This window comes from Necator americanus, chromosome X, assembly GCF_031761385.1.
Source record: "Necator americanus strain Aroian chromosome X, whole genome shotgun sequence".
Taxonomy (NCBI): Eukaryota; Metazoa; Nematoda; class Chromadorea; order Rhabditida; family Ancylostomatidae; genus Necator; species Necator americanus.
Window position 1 is genome coordinate 320,026 of NC_087376.1, and position 20,603 is coordinate 340,628.

The 20,603-nt window shown below is 40.9% G+C and overlaps 2 protein-coding genes across 6 annotated transcripts; one reads left to right on the top strand and one right to left on the bottom strand.

Annotated features, from left to right (window-relative positions):
- Positions 1-5,020: 5,020 nt before the first annotated feature.
- Positions 5,021-19,366, bottom strand: RB195_021078 (uncharacterized protein; the record flags this gene model as incomplete). Of its 5 annotated transcripts, none has more annotated exons than XM_064207619.1 (14): positions 5,021-5,050; positions 5,104-5,164; positions 7,906-8,008; positions 8,081-8,197; positions 8,466-8,535; positions 8,599-8,657; positions 11,018-11,102; positions 11,164-11,228; positions 15,067-15,115; positions 15,181-15,224; positions 15,303-15,351; positions 18,300-18,386; positions 18,529-18,612; positions 19,241-19,306. In XM_064207619.1, 14 exons carry the CDS (start codon positions 19,304-19,306, stop codon positions 5,021-5,023), a joined length of 969 nt encoding a protein of 322 aa, XP_064063497.1. The 5 variants fall into 5 exon arrangements, with proteins under 5 accessions (XP_064063497.1, XP_064063498.1, XP_064063499.1 ...); XM_064207618.1 differs by having other exon boundaries at positions 15,040-15,115; XM_064207620.1 differs by lacking the exons at positions 5,021-5,050; positions 5,104-5,164; positions 7,906-8,008; ... (1 more) ...; positions 8,466-8,535; positions 8,599-8,657 and adding an exon at positions 10,897-10,940 and having other exon boundaries at positions 15,040-15,115.
- RB195_021079 (uncharacterized protein) lies at positions 10,295-12,728 on the top strand (the record flags this gene model as incomplete). The annotated part of the gene is made up of 2 exons (XM_064207621.1): positions 10,295-10,405; positions 12,402-12,728. The coding sequence occupies 2 exons, from the start codon at positions 10,295-10,297 to the stop codon at positions 12,726-12,728; spliced, it is 438 nt and encodes a 145-aa protein (XP_064063500.1).
- Positions 19,367-20,603: the final 1,237 nt, after the last annotated feature.

The following is a 20,603-nucleotide window of genomic DNA, read 5'->3' on the forward strand; positions in this document are numbered from 1 at the left end:
ATCAATCTACACGAATTAATTAATTATTAAGTTACGAGTTCATAACTACTGTCACGTACTTTGCGGCGCCGTAATCACGCTTGTTGATCAATACTTGAAATTTTAGAATGATGGTCAAAAACTACTTATGAACAAAATAATACTGCAGAAAGATAGAGAAGAGAGATTGTTGGGAACCGAAAATAAAAAAGATTGGTTTTTGTTACCAAGTATTGCTGAGAACAAACACTGACGTCTCATCAGAAAAAAATATGCGGAAACAGCCCCGCGTCATTACCGCTCAGCGCGTAGCCAGTAGCGCAAAGTCCTCATCAGAACGCTGAAATCCTCGGAAAGATCTCAGATCTATGGATCGATAAAGTATACCAGCTTATAAATTGAGGCGGCTCGAGAATCGAGAACGGCTCTAAGGCAATCGTCAGCGCCGGCGGTATTGTTACAGCGCGCGTGGCGGCTGCTGTGCATCCTCTCGCAGGCAAAGGACGGCGAACGAACGGGCTCTGCCCCTTTCTGTCAGAAAACGACTGTTGATACTTTGTCAGAGTGTGTTTCTGCTACGGTAGGAGTAAGTTCTCCTGTTCACTTCATCCAACACTATAACGTTTCCATTTGAAATTAGCTTCTGGGGCATGAGAACATACAACTTTTTCCCTTTTTTAAGAACAGGAAGATACAAAATTAAGTGTTTATTAGCGGCGATTGGTTGAAGATGATATCTAATGACAAAATAGCAGGTTGAAGCGCAAATGTCTGCTTTCTCCACCGTTATCTGGAAGGAAAAAAACTTTCCTAAGGTGTGGACTTAGTACAATAATTAGTTCCGTAATGCATAAAATCCACCATCAACAGGTTTGAAACAAGGACGTTTTTACTCAACACTTGACCAAGCGGTAGTGTACAGTGGATGAATATCAAGTGCATCTTGGTCAGCTCGCGCACGGACAGGTGTTTGCTGAGATGCACAGCACTGCGATTTAAATGACCTTGCTTTGAAGTTGGTTGAAGTGACTGTGAAATGCATCTGGGCAACGGGGCTAAGGAATAAGTTCAGGTTTAAGAACGTGAGGGTCACGTAAGACTATCCAAATCCCCAGTTTTCAGACACATTTTCACACGTGAAAATAGCCTTCTCGTCAACTAGTATCTCCAGGTAATTTCGTTCCTAGAGATGGGTAGGTGTTTATATATATATATATATATATATATATATATATATATATATATATATGGATTTAACGAGGTAAGATGAATGCATTTGGAAAGTAGGTAACTCTCGAATAAAATGAAGGTTAAAGCAGGGGCACATATCACTGGAAATCTATGAACATGCAAAGGGAAACACCTATTACGTATTTTTCAGATATTTGTTATTCTGCGAAGAAAACAACTCGTCAAAAGTACCTGGTGTCATCTGCCACTCAAGGATCACAGTATCATGTATAAATGCCTAACTTAACAACATTGATCAATATAACATTTGTGCGGTGGACTGCTTCGAATCACGGAACATTGCATTTTCAAAGATAACAAATGTTGTAAATTCAAAATTCGGCGGAGAGATGAAATACGGAGGAACGCCGCTTCTTAGTAAATAGCGGAAAGAAAAAAATTGCGAGAAAGCCACCACACGTATAGACCTCTTTCAACTATTTTTTTTTAAAGATAAAGGCTTGGGCCTCTAAAACCTCCACGGATTATCATATTTTGAACGATGCTGAGGTAAATAACGTAATTGAAAAGTCATAGTAGAATCAGAAAATGATTGTGCAGATAAAGACAATGAGTCAATTTTAAGCACCCTAGACAAGTTTGCGGCACAAATCTTCATTTTGACTGTTTGTTTAGTTAATAGAAACTAATCGACGTTTCATTTGAATATGTCGCGAGATTATTAAATCTTCTCTATATTCATACATTGATTAAATTTGACTTCTATTTTCCAAACAAATTCAACCAAAATAATAACATTCAATATAAGATATTTTGTGTGACAGCATAATAACTCATCCAAATCTACGTATAGATTCGAAAATCTGTATGTTTGTATGTGCGATGTGCGTTGTAGGTACGTGTGTAAGCATGCGTGTATGAGTTTGTCTATGTGCAATACGGATCTTGTACGCTTCTCCGCCAAAACCATGAAATGAAGTGATTAGGAGATCCAAACGAAGCAGTTTGCAGTTGTATCACCTCCAACAAATAAGCTCGTCCAGTCAGTAGCGCCAGCAAGCCACACCAAATTTACTTAGCCTCTAAAACAGGCTTTCAAAACTGTCCATGGATTTTTTCGTTCGGTAGAGATAAAGAACATTCCTCTGAATCATGAACACCGCCTGGGATCGGTGTTGCAACGGATATCTAGTGCACAGAAATGATATTATGAACTTCAATGAATATCTTCACTAGAAAACTGGATATACACTTGTATCAGCAACCTCCACTAAAAAACTGATGTTGCAAGGCAAAAAAAAAATCAACTACGCTTTATAGAAATGACTGAGATGGTAACACTGTGTGCACTAAATGATGTCGTCTACAAAACTGCAGAAGAACTTCTGCAAGTGCGACCATTTCTTTGACACCTCAAACAGAAGAATAGGTGAAGATTTGTCAAAGTATTACTCTGTTTCATGCAGGTGTAAAAAGGATTCGGAGCCGTACATTAGGCCATCAACTGGAGATCAGGGATGTTTCGACGCAAGTGTTAGCAGAGTAGACCTTACTCAGCATTCCGAACACTCATGTACCTGTCAGATATCGTATCCAAAAGTTGTGTCCTTAACATCCTTAATGAGACCGATATCGACACTTTAATGAAGCCGATAAAAGCTTCGCAAATACGTCAAGTACAAATATTTTCTTGTTAGGATTTAGCTCTACAGTGGTAACACCTTTTTTCCTTCGTTTTTCCTTGTTGATTTTCAGGCAGACTGCATGAGTAGTAAATAAACAAGTGAATAAGTAAGAAAGGTGTGAAGAGGAAATATTGGCTGCCGTCAATTACTTTCAACGCTATCAAGATGACCTTCTGCCTGGTAGAGAAGTCTGCCCTTTCCTCATTACTGGATGAGGAAGTTACCTGAATGCAGCTTGCTTTTTCTCTCTATGTTACTGTGGTGCAGTGCCCATATCAGTCAGTACCTCGTCACGTTCATTAACAATGAAAACAATTGAAGTAACAAAGAAAAACAGAAATCAATCAACGACATCAGCACAGAAACTTCTTGAAGTTTCCGCCCAAAAACTTTGTTTTTACTCAATGAAGTGTTCTTAGTAACATAAAACAATCATATTTTTCATGTCTCTTAAACTGCACAAAAGTGAATAAAAGATAAAGTGCACGATGTTCATCAATCCTTAAGGGGATGCGCCTACACGTTCGACTTTAACTTAGAAGCGTTTTAGGTTTATGAACGCGCATACAGTCTCACAATGACCTGCGGGGGCGAGCCAATGTATCGTGCCAGTGTTTCTACCGTTCCAGACAAGTCTGGTACCGTTTATCGACTCAGAGGGACGAAAGGGTTGTTTGGCACTAGGTTTCGAATCAACCACCGATTGTGCAGTCACAGCGGAATCTCTTACCGACTGCACTACACCTACTTTTGGTTTCTCTATTTTTCACAAAAACCTATTCATGGGGATTTGTAATTGTAATTGCAGTTGTAATTTTAGTTATACGGAATGCAAACTCGTATAACTACGTTTCAAGAACTCAAACTCGGTCGCGAACCTGTGAAGGGTCATAAAAACAGCAAATGCACTAGGACTTAACGTAAAAAAAATACTAGCTTTGTTTGTTGGAAGCATGCGTAATCTTGCATTTTCTAAAATAGAACCTAATGAATGGTCCACGATGATATCTACATTCGACAAAAAGAAAAAAGTGTACAGGAATTCCCCAAATTCCGTCACTGAAACGTATAAACCCGTTCCTATTCCACCACAACGCTCGACTACACCATGCAAGAAAAACACTTCAGAAGTTGAATGAATTGAGATGAGAAGTTCTCTCTCATCCCTTGTACTCATTAGGTCTGTCACCAACGGATTATCGTCTTTTTTTTTAATATTCCGACTTTTTTTTCGTGAAATATGCGGTCTTCAAGAACGAGACCTTGAAACGACCTCCACTGAATTCTTAGCTTCTAAATCTTCTGGAGTCTATATTCTCAGCGTCTAAATCTTCTGAAGTCTACGAGGAAAAAAGTAATGATGCTGTAACTTGGTGGTAAGAATGTGTTGATTCTGATGGTTGCTACTTTGATTAATCTATTTACTTTCAAACAGTATCGTGATAGCTCAAAGTTATGGGTTCGCAGTTATTTCTTTCAGGAACTCAATAAATCTGACGAACAAGTGGCAGAGGTAGACCCTTTTCAAGGGAAAATGTAGGTATGGAATATATATATATATATATATATATATATATATATATATATATAGCGCCAGAATTTCCTATCCTGCTTCTCTCCAGTAGTAGGTATGCTCGGGAATTCATCTTCTTACAAATTCTTCAGTTAGACGGATTAGAAAAATTTGAGGAATCAATATACACAACCGCGCAACTCCTTAGATCTCTAGGATTAAGGAAATGAAACCGGCTAAAGTGGATTTTACAACTCTAACGAATATAAACAGTTACTTCTACAGTTAACTTGATCATTCTTATGCTGATGATCTATCTTATTAATTGATTCGTAGGTAGTGGTTCGCGTTTATGTTGCGATAGCAGCAAAATGTATCTCAAAATCAAACTACCATGAATTGGAGAAACACGTATCGAAAATTTCTACTACTGCTGCCTTTAATTGATAACAAGAACTCACTTACTTTGTTTAGCACCTGAGGGACATTGGCCATAATTGTAAGGACCAGAACCATGACTGTAAAACGATTACAGCGACAGAAAATGCAGTACGACCTAGATCGTAATTTGCCGAGTACGCGTATTCTCCAAGTGCGCTCTTCTTTACGCTGAGATCTTTTCTGTACCTTCTTCTTGAACGCACTACCCGTGTTATGGTGCTATGGTACGCACTACCCGTGCCTCAAACGTATAGTCCAATAGAAAATTTCTAGGACTCAAGAGGCAAAACAAACCTGAAGAAATGAACCGTCGCCATCGGAGCCTGGGGAGCAGAGCGACCTCGGTGAGGAGTCTCTGTAAAATACTGTTTTTTGAAGCATTAGCAATAAGTTGCAACTACTGTGCGTTGAATAACCATATGATTTTGTCTTTCGAAAGACCTCTTTTTGTTGCGAGGCTATTGAGTCGTATATCTCCTTATTTTTTCGTTTTATTGGTGCACAAAAGTCTTTTCTTTCTCTACTCCTAACTTGTCTGTCGGCGAATACTTCAGGAATTTTGCGTCTGTGGAAATGTGAGAAGTTGGATTCTTCTCAGTACTAGATAGAATTCAGAATGTAGCTTGTAAGATACAGCTGTACAGTGAAGACGCTCAAAAAGTAACAAGTTATATCCATGCAAGCGATGAAATGAAAGCGCGTAAAGTGGGCCTCCATACTCGTTCGAGTGTAAAGTGTTGCTTCGGCGGGTAATCTGATCAGTTTGAGAATTCTGGTTCACCTAACTTCTAGATTTATGGGAAATATTCCGCGTCTTCTTTGTGACAATTTCTAACCAGCTATGGTGTCAGATAATTGCAACAAATTATGCGATTGGCTCAATTTCGAAGAAATCCTCTGTTTAATGCTCAACACGCAAATCTAACTTTAGATAAACTGCATTATTTCAAATGGTAGTTATGTCATCTTTTTTCGAATGTAATGTGAAATCGGTTTTGTGGCAAAGTAAAGGATATGGGATAAATACAAACAAAGTGACTGGTGTTAATAAATCCGCCTGGGTTGCGCCACCACGTACACTTCAATTCACAATCGTTAGAGGCTTGTGAACGTGTAGCTAGCCTATACATACAGTGACCTGCGAGAGCTAGTCGATGTATCAAGTCAGTGTTTTCATCCTCCCACAAGTCTGGTACCAATTTTTCGACCCCGGAGGGATGAAAAGCCTGCTTGGAACTAGGGCGGAATCGAACCTCCGATCGATCACGCCCTAGTTATAGCCACAGCATCTTACCGACTGGGCTACATCAAACATTCAAACTTCTTAGATGTTGAAGTATATTAGTCTCACACTGTTTCTCAAATCTGTAAAATGTATCTTCCAAAAGATATGTCAAATTCTGTTCTGTTTGAAATAACCTTCAATGATCTAGAACTTGAATACTCTGGGTAAATATAGTCGTATCATCGCAAAAGTCGCTCAGATGATCTCAGTACTGCAGTGGAAAGCAAAGAAAGAAAGGAAGAGAGGAAGCTACGAATTCTCAAATTTCTATTCTTAGCGCTTATCGATCGCCTAAATTTTCGATGAGCACATCAGATTACCACACTAAAAATGAAAGTTAGAAATTGTGCTGAAAATTCTGTATTCTTGCGCTCTGTAGGTTTCGTAGCACATAAGTACATTTTCACTGCGGACAGCACAAGAAGAGAGACGAATCTGACTTCCTACTCCAGATAATACGTGTCTGAATGAACTATAAAATTTCATTTACAATCCTCACACAAATTTGAAGCAGTTGCACGGAATACACCTACAGCACTGCCTCTCCTAAACTTTTTTCATGTACATGACCAATTCCTGACAAGCCAGATATAACCAAGAGCCAACAGAATAGCGTTGCTACAGCACCGTAACACTGCGAAAACTAAGATGGAGATTTTAAACATCTTCATAACCATAAGTAACACGAAGTTCTGTCGTTTTTATTGACTTCCAAAACTTTGGGTGTCAAAGACTTAAAGATTTCTCGAGAATTTCGCCAATCAGTTAGCTCGTCCAGATGGTGGGGAAAAGACTGTCGTGCATACAATAATCAATCCTTCAGTTTGTACTGCAAGGAGCAGACGTCCTTTCTGCAAGGATTGAGAGTAGTCAAAAAGAAGTTTGAAGACTCTTCGACAATGGACTTGATTTTGGTCCTAGCGCCTGGCAAGAAAAGTTCAGGATATCTCTCCGCCGTCCGCTATCTCCATGGCGGAGAGATACTCCAACTTTCGTAGTCTGTAGGGGTCTGCTATTTAGACTGCCACGAGTAGACCGCTTTACTACTCTGTAGCAAGGGTACGTCTCTAGGCCACTATTGATCCGATCTACTGACAGCACTTCGCGAAAACTCGTCTCAGCACCAATGAGCACGCCCACTGCCTAAGAAAGATGCGCGGATCTCGATCATTTCGCTAGAAACTCCGGAAAACTGCAGCAAAAATGCTTCCTCTGTGATTTTTCTGATTTGCTAGTATGTAACGCATACACTTGCATACTGGTTTTGTACCAGTGTTTGCGTTGTATAGGTATTCTACCTATGGTATTGCGTGAACCATTTAGTGCTAGTTCAGTCTCAAATCGCCACAAGCACTTTTCCCATGTCAACAAGAATTTCCATATACGCTATTTAGGAACCCGATCACCACATTCAGCTTTGCGTGACGGAGAAACATGTCCATTCAGGGGGTTAAGCATTCAGAAGGCAAACTAGGTACCTGGATGAACACTCCCGCAAGTGCTCAGAATTTTACATCACACATTTTTCACACTACTCTGGTTTCATCGTTGCTATTCTAATTACTCTGATGTCAGAAACTAACATAAAAAAAACAAGATCAGACGTGAAACCAACAAAAGCAGAGCTAAAATAAAGTTCTTTAAAATTATTTTACAATTCTGAACTAATTCGCACCGTCGCCCCAAACTAATCGTACGAAATAAATTCACTAAAACAAGAAAAGCGTACCAGAGCAAGTGTGAATGCGAGAATCTAACAACAATTAGCTGGAAAGTTTAAAGCTTGTTCTGAATAAACGAAAAAAACATACGGGGAAAACGAAAGACGGGAACGTGGGGAAAAGCTACGCGATCCTGCCGTTCTTGGTGTAACATTCTTCGGAGACGGAGGCATGCCTTCCATAGTAGAGGAAACTGAACAAATAAGCATCCACACATTTCTTCCACAAACTATTCATCATTTATAGCATCGAAAATGAAACATACAAGATTCTTGTTTTGCAACGCTTTTCGGAGGTCCTGAGTTTTGAAGAATCGGCGACAGATCTAGCTGCGGTAATCGTTCACAGCTTTGCGTTTCAGTTTTTGGGAACGTTGAGTATTCTGAATGAGAAGCAACATCGAGTGTATACCTCTTCTTTAACCTTATTCATGTATTTATTCAACAAATTTCGCATAAACCATGCAACATTGGACGGTCAAGTAAGGGAGAGGCAGCGCAGCAGAAACGTTAGCTCACCATTTATACTAGGTTGAAAGTGAACCGAAATTGCTGACGTGGCACTACATACAATGCAATGTTTGAGAGTTCGATAACATTGCATACATACTAGAGAATCCACCAAGTGTACAGAAAAAAAAAAAAACCAACTTGTATCAAAAGCTTCAATCAAATAATTCGCTCTTTGGATTGTTGACACTGGAGAGAGGTTGGAACTTCGCTGAAAACAAAAGATACGGCGTAGTTCAGGCATATTTCAAAAGAAAACACGGGTTGAACAAACTTTAGGCTGAGCAGTGGGAGTTGACGTCAAGTGTTTAGAAGTTTGAGAGTCCATCAAACCTAAACCAGAAACACCTTAGAGTTAGGTTCACCATGCCATGTCACATTGGATGGCACACATAATTAATGAAGAACAGCTCTTGCAAAAATTCTCGGCGTTGCGCCCCTACCCCTAGTAAATAGAATCTTGAACATTCTTCGTAATCATAATAGAAGAGCGAAACGATCCCTACAGTACCAAAATAGAACAGATGCTTCAGGAGCACAAGCTGCTTGGTTAACCCATCGCGGCAATTTTTTGAAATTCCAGGAGTCATCGAGTTCTGGTGTAGGATGGATTTGTTCGTTAGTACGGATGCAAAAAGTTGCTTCTGATGAACTGACTGAACTTCTGATCAGTCGGATGTTAGTGATTCGTACGACTTCTGCATCTGTGGTGAGTGTTTCGTATTTTCCTTGCACTACTTGAAATATGTGCCACTAACTCTATTTAATGCTGGATTACTTAGAACAGGAACGCCGAAAATTCCCTCAAACGTTATGTTTAGCTCAAGAAAAATCCTTTGGCATACTCAAAATCCTCTCTTGTTCAGGATAATGAATGTCGCAGCGTACGAGTGAATTCGTGCAACCTCGCCTCATATATGGTTCATATTGAATTATAGAAGAATTCGCAAAGTACAGGCTGTCTCGTTTGTACTATTAGACTCATTGCGATTCACAGCAAAGTCTGTCACAAACCAAACTCCCTTCTACTTCTTGTGGTTCCACTATCATCCGCTTAGATTTATGTTAAACGCATCACCCACGAATCTGAGGTGGTGCAGATTTCAGGTGGAGTATTCGTATACGGCATGGGAGACTACGGAGAAGGAGGTGATTCCGTCCATTTCTTACTAATTGCCGTAAAAAACGGCCCGGAAGATGCGGCGCCGCACATGACTGGCGCGCTCGAACCGAACCTCTTGTACAAAATGGTGCGCCAAAACGAATGAAGCCGTATCTTCCGGGCCTTTTTTTACGGCAATTAGGAAGAAATGGACGGAATCACCCCCATCTCCGTAGTCTCCCATCCTGTATACGAATACTCCACCTGAAATCTGCACCACTTCAGATTCGTGGGGTGATGCCTTCAATAATGAAGAAAATATAACGCATAGATCACTCCCACTCTCTTCATTCATTAATCTTCTTACATATTTATTTTTTCATAAAACCTTTCAGTCAGTCGTTCCAAGATTTTAAATTTAGATAAGAAATACAACAATCAATAAACAAATGAGATTTGGAACAAATGAAGTCAAATTCTACTGGCCAAGCGAAAAGGCTAGACAATTTATTTCACCTACTGCATGTTTGTCTCCTCTGGTAAATTAAAACTGCGCACTTTTGGCGAAATAGACTTAATTTTTTGCACAATAGTGTGTTTTGATCGACTACAGTCGGATCAAAACTGTATAAAACACGGATACGAAATTGTGTAAGCGGCTGCGCCCGAAGCGGCGCAGGGGTTGTGATCGTGTGAGAATCCACGCTGCCGCCACCCATCTCTGCACTTCGCCACAGTCCCACGACAATTCCGACCGTTGTCTCCCCCGCGCCGCTTCTAGCGCAGCCGCTTACGCAATTTCGTGTCTGTGCTTCATGCCGTTTTGAGCCAACTATATTTTAATTTTAGATTTTATATTTTAGACAAGATGAAGAAGATTCTGACCGCGATACGACACAGACACCTAATCAGTGCGGAAGATACTTTACCATCTCTTAGCAACTACTACCGTTCCCAAGTGGTCCAAAACAATGCAGAAGTATGTAGTGAGAGTTGCTTTTACGCTTTCCTTGTGAAAAAAAGCTGCAAGGGAGAAGTTGCTAAAACAGCTGTTTTCGAGGAGAATTGTGGAATACCAACTTCCTAGGTCATCGTTAGTAACCAATAACACGGAAGTCAGACACGCTCTGTAACGGAACATGAGTCAAACACCGCTGTTTTCCTACGAAAGGGTGGTTTAAGCGTTTGTTAACGCTTCTACACTGGTCTACTTCAGTTCCTCGCGTGGTCAGTTTATCCTTCTAATTAACAAACGTCATCATTTCGTTTTGAAAACAAGTAGAATCTCTATTTTACCTATGGACTTCACTTCTCTAATTCCGAGAACTTTCTGCGCTTAAACAAATAACTGCAGAGAGTTCATAGAATAATTCGCTCATTCTTATCTTCGGAAAGACAAGAAAAAATTAAAATAATCATCGTACTAGGCCGAACCTCCGTTTTATGTTGCTTTATTTTCCAGCTTTCAGTTTATGTGGAAATTAATTTCTTGAAAATTCTGCTGTCTGCTTGTTCTACAATAGAAAATGTTAAGCAATGCTTAGCCTACAACAAAACGTTCTTAAGAGGTCAAATTCTAATAAGAACTTACTTGAATCACTTTGCTGCATCTCACAGGAGCTGTTCTCTGAGGTACTGATGTTAGTGAGGACCGAAGAATCTTCATTAGATAAATGCTTAAAAACAGGCTTCCTTCAACGGACCAACGAAGCACTGAATGAAACAAGAACAACAAACTGAGTCGGTGTCTCCTCCAAAAGGTCGGTGAGAACCATCACTCGACGATTCGCGATCAGCTGTCCCTAAATAAAACTGGATAACAATGTCCTCAGCCCTTTTTTCGAGTACAAAAATCAATGACGTTAAATCTATAGGAGTTCACGCTACCAAATAGAAAGGAACAAAAAGACAGGCAGTTCTGCCAGCAATATCTTTTGTGCTCTGCAGAGATACAAAAATTATTCTCTACTACACTAAAACTTGAGAAGTCATCTAAACGCGTCCCCAGACCGGGTATATATCAGGAAAAGCATTGTGACCGACCATTGCAGACATGGCACCTGATGTACAACTTTTTTCATGCTGCTTTCACAGAACCTTATTTTCCTCAGCCATTTGACAGCAAAATCCTCCTTTGCTCTTAAATCAGAATAAGATTTGGAAAAAAAGCTTTTTAGTCCCACTCTACTAAATGGGATGATAACAAAAGCTCTGAATAATTGCGGAAGAAAAATTCAGCAATTTATATCGCTTTGCTTTGTGAGTTAGTGGTTTTTCATGTTTGTCTTGCGTATTTTCAGTAATCTCCATCTTAGCTATAGCAAGGATGACTACTAGCACAAAAATTACGTATTGTAACTAGGGGTCCACGGATCTCCCTCATTAGATAGACACAGCCGGTTAGTCACGAGGCTACGTGGCACGTACCCAGGTGGCGGATAGGGGGACTAATCGCAAGCCAAAAGCGACCTTGTGAATGCCCTGAAATTTTGGTGGATTCAGGGGTTAGATTCCCTGTTTCTGCTGTGCCAGGACCGACTCATAATACTACTGTAGCCCGCACGTGGTCCCGATGAAAGCCTGCAATCAACTGACTGGGAGGTGCAAAGGAGACGGCCTCCAACAAATAAGGTCCACCTGTCCACTCCAGGAGAGCGCAACGTTCTACCAAAACTCAAAGGGCTAGAGGCTTGCAACCCGCCTATGAGTTTTAAATTTTTATCCAAAATACAGTAAAAGCAAAGTTTCCTGATTCTGGGGGAAAGCCTGGTACGGTAGCATCAGGAAAGATGGAGTTGCAGGAGTCACGTAGGCTAAGGAAAAGGACTAAGATGACGATCTGTACCTATAACGCCCGAATGCGGATGCAGCCAATGAAGATCTGATTATGCAAGCCAGGAAGTTTAACTATCTGCGTCATCGGACTGGCCATCCACTGAAAGCCGTGTATGACACTGGAAAAGAACTGTTCTTAGGAACATGCGACAGTAGAGGATTTGGTGGAGTTGGTGTCCTCGTCAACGAATATGGCAGTAAACATCGACTCTTTCGAACAACTTATAACCCGAATCGAACGTTTACGGATGAGAAGATGTAGTTCAACTGTAGCTTTGACAATCTTCGTCGTTTACGCTCCAACATTAAGCTACGAAGAAGAAGTCGAAGCTTTCTATATGGACCTGGAGAAGCTCTACCGAGAAGATCATGCTTTCTACAAGGTCATAATTGGCGATTTCAACGCCAAAGTTGGCCCAAGAAGAACACCTGAAGAATTTCACATCGGAACCCGCGGTCTTCCATGAAATGAGTAGGGAGAGAGACTTTTCGATTGCATCACGACGACTAAGACTATCTATGTGAACCCGCAATTCCAGAAGCCCTCCTCTCTACGCTGGACGTAGGAGTCACCCGATGGAGGGTATCATACTCAAATTGACCACAACATTGCCATAGGTTTTGCCTGACGGATGTCGTTGTACCAAACTTCTGTACGGGATCAGACCATCACCTTCTTCAAGGAAGATTTTCTTTCACACGAAGAGGAGAAAAAGCCAGGAAGTTCACGAAACGAACTCCCAGAACCATCTTCGACTGAGAGCTCTTCGCTTCGTTTGTCGGCTTTTGGAAAGATACCGTCATGAACAACGACGACGAATATAAACGGCTTGTAGAACATCTTTACGACTGTACGAGGGAAGTGAAGTGTTTCAAAACCTCCAAGAGATGCCTATTTCCGGAAACTCTAGAGCTGATACCATAGCGTGGAGCTGCAAGAGCGGCAGGCAACCAAGAACTCACGTCCGAGCTCACAAAGCTCCGCAGAGAGGCGGTAAAGGAAGACCTTAAAGAGAGAAGAGCAGATGTACTGACTGAGGCTGCTGAGGCGGGAGAAATCATCCGCTATGCCCGTCGAGAGTTCACCAGTCGCAAGACGAGGATGACTGCTCTCCGAAACGCAAGAGGAACAACAATTGCATCGAGAAAGGGATGGAAAAGGTAATTCACGACTTCTACTCAGATCTTCGACAGCCATGTCCTCAACATCTGAGAAAAGATGGACATGTCAATCCAAAGGTCCTTCCCTCCGTACTCCGACATGCGATCATACCGGTGAAGAATCGTACCTCAACCGGTCCCGAATCAAGTATGAACATCTAAGTACCTACCCTCTGCCCACATCAGCACACTGGGAAGTCCCTTCACTAGTTATCTGTCGGAACACAAGGATCCTAAACCATGAAAAACAAGCAAGAACGTGCTGATGTATAAGAAAGGAGACCCACAAGACATCGGCAACTATCACCCAATCTGCTTACTGTCTCTCATCTACAATCTCTCCACAAGAGTAATCCTAAACAGGACAGAAAGAACATTTCAAGAAGGACAGCCATGCGAGCAAGCTGGATTTCGAAAAGGGTTCAGTACGACTGACCACATACACACAGTTTCAAAACTCATAGATGCATCGCGAGAGTGCAAAATGCCGCTGTGTCTCACTTTCATCCACCGAAGAAGCCTTTGATACAGTTGAGACCGAAGCGGTCATAGAGGCATTGGACAACCAAGGCGTCCCTACTCCAGACATAAGGATGCTTCGTGAGTTGTATAGCAACTTTACGACCAAAACTTCCCCATTCTACAATGATGTCATAATCGACGTGAAGGAAGAGGTTTGTCAAGGTGACACAATTTCACCCAAAATATTCATAAATTCGACGCCCGGCATTTACACCATCTTCGTTTCACTGATGACCTTCTTATAACATCAAGTATCAGTCAGGGGAAACGGATGCTGGCCAAATTTGATGGAACGTGTAGAAAGATCGGTCTTCAGCTGAACCTAGACATGACGATGTTTACGAGGAACGTTCGGGTTTCTGATCACGTTCAACGGAACGAATATATCCGAATGCTCCAACTATGTATATCTAGGCCGGGAAATGAACACGATGAACGACCTGACCTCCGACCTGAGTCGAAGGAAACGAGCGGCTTGGGGAGCATTCAAGAGCATCGAGTATTCAGTGAAAAAGACTAGAAACACCTGGCTCCGTGCTCACAATTCAACAACACCGTTCTTCCTGCTTTGATCAACGCTTCAGAAACATGGGCGTTCCGTAAGCAGGAGTGAAATGCGATCAGCGTCATAGAACGCTGACCTGAAAGGATTGTAGTAGGAGTATCCCGTTTCACGCAAGTGAGGGACGGGATTCGAAGTTCTCTCCCACGTCACCGATCGAAGATCAGAGACGCTGCCGAATACGCGAAGGAAAGCAAAATTAGGTGGGCCGGACACGTAATGCGTTTCAACGACAATCGTTGGACCAGAGCCGTAAGCGACTGGATACCACACGACGTCAAACGCACCGCAAAAAGGCCGCCGATCCGATGGTCAGACCTCTTTACGAAGTCTTTCAAAGAAAAGTGCGACACTATTCGAGTCCTTCGCGAGAAGAGATGCCACTGGGCAACACTTGCGCGCGATCGGGACAAATGGAAGTATTACTGGTGTCCGCTCGAGCAAATCGATGAACAATGGAAACACAGGTGAAACAGTTGCAATGGGGGCGCACCTATTCCTACCAAATGTGAAAAAATGGCAAAGAAAACTACCAGAAATATTTGTAGCAAGTAGTTTACTTTGATCGTTCATTGTTGTGCTGGATGCAACTGCCAAACTCGATGTCACCTACACATGAGAACTACATTATTTTGCACAGAAAGGAAACGAAATTCCAATAAAATATGACAAACCAAAATTCTGCTTTCGGCGTCTTCAGCAGGATTCTGCTCAGCACCTGCAACGTTTCTTTAGAAAGGAAGTATTTGCAAGGATTCATTTTAATCCTAAGATTACTACGGAGAAAAGTGCTCACAAGACGTCACTGATGAGAATCGATCGTTCTTCTGTTGAAATTCGTGCATCTACAAATTGCAACTGATCATTAATTTTATTTTGCCGATACCAATAGTTGATTTTATCTTGCCGATATAGTAACACTACTAACTACGAGATCAACGTAGAAACTAAGAAAAATCCGAAGAAAGGAAATCAAGATTGACAAGACAAGATTGAAGGAAAAGGCTGCACATGCACGTATATGACAGTGATGGTGGAACGTGGTTTGCGTGAAAGTGGCGGGACTTGATTCTGCTTAGTGATCTACAATCTGCTCCGATCACTTTGATTAAAATTGTGCGTTTTTGCTATACAATTCAAACTAAAGTTGTGAATTGTTTGTAGTTTACTGTTGTATATGTCGCCCACAAGGAAGTCAAATGGGGAATCATCTGAAGGTTAGTTGGCCTATGATAAGCGGGTAGATACCATTGATACTTATAGCAGTCCTATTGATTTTCAAAAAGGGCAAGGGCAAAAAACCGACTGCTCCTTTGCTAGCTTCAAAAAATGTTGGATATCTATCGTCACCAAACTTCAGCTCTATTCCGCTTGAGGGGAATTTACATAATTTCGGGTGTGTAATGACGAACGAAATCCTGCACAATTATAGATGCCTCTATCAGATCTTGAGATGCACGCAGGTGATACCAGTTATCACCACAGTTATACAACATGGTCCTGAGCACACTAAATTATTGGCGGCATACCAGGAAAATGACAATGTTCAATTCTCTACACGAAAAATAGGATTAGGGATGTATATCATGAGTATGAGCGCAATCACGTTCAGTTCCCGTTGACCGTCCTGAAAAAAGGCGTGGGTGGCGATAGAATTTTCCTACGACGCACCTGGTAATGTTCCACCCCTGCAAGCGTAGGTGTACGCTCCATGTCAGCGAGCGGGAAAAAGCTCGTCGGCATAGCACTGATTGTCCGCTCACTGGTGCGTGCGCCTACGCTCCCACAGTGGAGTAGTTGGCTCGTAGAAAAATCCGATCGCTAAGCCACCTCCTATGCCAATTATCGTAACATTTAGGGGGTTTTGAGCGTGATTGTGCTCATGCCCGTAATTTCTTCAATGTTCTGATAACCAGGTCACGTGATGTGATAGAGTAAATCATCAAAGCGAGTTCAAATGTTTAGGCAATGAATTATTCGAAAACTCTGCAGTTTTCACATACTAGCACAAGAACTTTATATGCGCGATTACTTCCTAGTAAAATCTACATCTTATGCTCTTATGCAAACATCTTATGCTTAAACCAGTCCTTTTTTGTCTCAAGACGTGCTAAACATCCAGGCTATCAACAACTAGAGTCGGTTGAGTCAGCTGGAAGTGTAGGACTCATAACTATTGTAGAAAAGTATACAATTGAACAGCCAGAACTTCCGCGGAGCTAACTCTCGATTTAACTTGCGTTACATGTGTAACTGAATAGCTTCGGAACAATAAAGTTTTGAGAAAATTCTGAGAAAACATGTCTCATTCTTTCTTATCGACTTTGTCAACTTCTTTATTGCTTTTTCGGTAATCCGTGAACTAAGGGTTCTGCAACATCATACGGACACAGAAAACAAAAGTCCATGATCTGGTCGCGTTAATGCTTGAAATTTAGCAATTTTCTATCAAACTCTTACGCTCACAAATCTTCCGATCCAATCAAGTTATACCAGATAATTGCTCATGAAAGACAAGCCATGCTTGTATCTCAGAGTAACCCACACTATCAGTAGACTTCGAAATTTGATTGGTTATCGGAATTTCTTGGACTATGTCGGTTGCTTACTTTTTCGGAAGTCCCGAAAATGGAAGTGTCCTACAGAAACTTCACTGGTATGTTTACAGACAAAAAAGACAGTGCAATCGAAAAATTCAGCACTGCTTTTGGGAGGAATCTCATGCAAAACAGTAATATTTGATATATTATATAAATACATATTTATCACATTATTTTTCTGTTGTAAAAAAATAAATTAGTTTTAATTAAGTGCGGTTGCTACCAAGAACATGAGAAAATTTCGTGTGAGTAAAAGTTGAACTTTCCAGTACATGGTTTCCAGTACTTTGCAGTACAATTTTCCAGATGTACTGAAAAATATAACTTTTTTCCTGTCATAAAAAATAAATTAGTTCCAGTGAAGTGTAGTTGTTTCACAGAATATGAGAAAATTTTGTGTGAGCTGAACATTTAAGTACATTTAAGAGAAGTAACAATCCCGTTTAACAGTAACTACCTACCTGGAGGAGGCGCTGACTCATCTCCAGACAGCTTCTCGTGTTCTCGTCTTATTTTCATAGTTTTTCATAACTTTCCCTTTTACTGCTTAAGTAGGATTACGCAGTATCGAAGCTGATTTTCATAAGTTTCATCGCTCTTAGGGCGCCTTTAGCATTTTAATTTGAAGGAATTGAACACCTAATCCATTTCTTCATGTAAGTGTGCATGATAAGCTTTTTTTCAGACGTAGTGAAATCCAGAAATGTGTCTTAGAAGAACGTTAACAATGCGAATTTGCACCAAAAGTGGGCAGTAATCGGCAGTAATCTAATTGCTATAAACTGAAATCTTTGGGGAGATCTGGCACGAGAGGGAACTATCAAACTAGGGCACTTTTTTTCGTACTGCGACCGAACAAGGTGCATATCAATTACAAAATTTAACTATTCAACACTTACTCAAGAAATGGGACAGAAATTGGAATCCTACAAGCTGACATCTTAGAGACAAGTCAAACGCCAAAACGGATACAAAAAGACCTTGGTAGAACTACGCAATCCTACCTAAAGACTATCATAAGAAAAGCGACGAGAAAACATTGGATTTTGAAAGAAAAACCTTCAAGAAAAAAAAAAACAGGAGAAAAGAAGTGCGTGGAGCTTGTTGTGCTCTGCGGTGACGCGCCAACACGGACCTTCACCGGGGCAGTCATCCGAACAAAACACAACAGACTGCATAAAGATAAAACTCACCATAGGAGATGGCGTTTTGATATTTTCTTTCAGCTTCTTCAAAGAGCACAATTGAGTCAGGAACGAATCTAGACTCGACGATGTTACCTAAATTTGAAAACAAAGGTTCACTGTCAAAAATGGATTGGTTCCATATAGCAACATGTAAGAGCTTTGCATTATTTACGTAGTTGAGAGACTTGAGTTTTATGATTTTCGAGTGTTTAAAAAATTAAAACTTCTAACTTACATGGAATTGTTTAGATGGCATTTTCTCATTCTGCATGACACGATCAATGTGCTGCAGTTGAACTTCACCGGTCGGGAAAAGAACCTTTAAAAATATTTTCTTTAATTGTATTGTACGGCTTCACATGTTCAATGTAATAAGGACCAGAATGACGAAAAATTCATGAGTTTAACTTCAACTAGGAACGGTAGAGGATTATGAACGCGTATCTGGTCTGTTCAATGACTTGCGGAGTCAACTGATAGATCAGTTCAGAGCCCTTATCTTCCCAAAGCAATCTGATATCATTCGATCCTTCGATTCTGGAAGGAGATAGTTAGCCTTGGGCGGAATCGAACTATCGACAACACAGATGCGGTGGAACCTCTGATTGGGACCTTCTATACTATAATGCCTTTCTATTCCGTAACTAAAACGAGCCATTGTCAAAAAAGTTCAGATAATAGGTTCTTGATGCTATTATGCCTAATGTCCACTCCCTTAGATGGTGGTTCTGACGTTTTAATTCCAACCTAAAGTGGCAGGGCATTCCTAAAAGTACTTTTTAAAGCTTTAATTGTGCGCATTACGCAGTGTTTGGACTTCCTTCTCAAATTTTATTAACATCACTTTTCATCTTATTTTTGATGGAGGTTTACAGAAAATAAATGCTTTATAGAAGCTTTGCGGACCTAGGCGACACTCCACGATTTAATACACGATCTTGATTCACCTCAGATTTATAGACGATGTCCTGACATGCGTAGATATCCGCAGAAATTTGTTGGTAGGAGCACATCTGCACGAGTTTCCCATGCAAAGAACGGTCTGCCTGGCTTACGTCATGGAGTGTGATCATATCGATTATAGAGACACGACGGGAATAGCCCAGCACACCATAGGTGCCTTTTCGTGGGACTGTGGACAGACCCCAGTTTTCTGTCTATACGATTGTGTCGTATCGATTGTAAGAACCTTTATACGAGTGCTGATATGTTTTACAGTGGGGAAGGTGTGAAGGATCTTCCGCAGTTTTTGTTGAGTTTTATGGATTGGATGGATGAGGGGTCTTAATTCTTGTGCTCATAATATCGGTAAAAATCCGCCCTACACGAGAAAACAACTCGGAAAACGTGGATTGGAGTGCCCAAATTGGGTATAGTTACACTCATAGTGAATCACAAGACGAAAGAGTCAAGCGATTTCCTACTATTTTATCGTAATATACTGCACAAATTGATGCATAAAAATGCAAGATCGATTTGATTTAGCAGACCCTAATGTTTTTCGAAACTATCCAAGAAGACAAGAAACATAGGTATACCTGGCTGCAGTGCTCAACTTTTCAGTCATTCTAAATGGCCAAATATAAAGTTATGACCCTTCTCCCATTACTACGCATAAGTATTAATATCAATTATTTATCTAATATTGTCTCATGGCTTACGTTTCACGACATTAAAACGCAAGCCAAAAGCCCCTTTTTGTCCCGCCCTGTTTCTCCCCTCTGGCAATTCCCGAAGCCGTCATCAAAAACGAAGACGAAATGGTCAGATGTAGGAAAACCACTAATTTTGTTGTAATCTCAATTCTATGATGGATAGCTTATGTCTCCTTTAACGCTTCAAACAAAGTCTAAGTAAGCAGTATTAGAAACGAGTATTATTTGTTTGCCATTAATAATGCAAGTATGTATCAATGTGTCGCGAGCGGAACGCCATTTGGTGAGGCCACAGAGAGCGATTGTGCAGGCGGTAACAGTTCAAGGCTCAAAAAGGTTATTATGTACTAGTAAGCTTGGGTAGGAATCGCTAATAAATGCTAATGTTTACATTGTGTTCACACAAACAAAGCAAACATCAGAAATTGAGGAAAACGACGGAATTACGTTACGAAACGCTCCGCAAACAATAAAAAATAAAAGCAAAAGCAATTTGTTGAGCGTTTCAGGTCGTCATAGCGACGGGGCGCAATTCGCTTAAATTGCACCTACGAGCACTTTATGGCACCACGGACAACTGCGTTACAAAGTAGCTCTCACGGCGTTTATTTAAGTGAAAAAGAGAGAAGAGTTTATTTTAACCACCGCACATAAT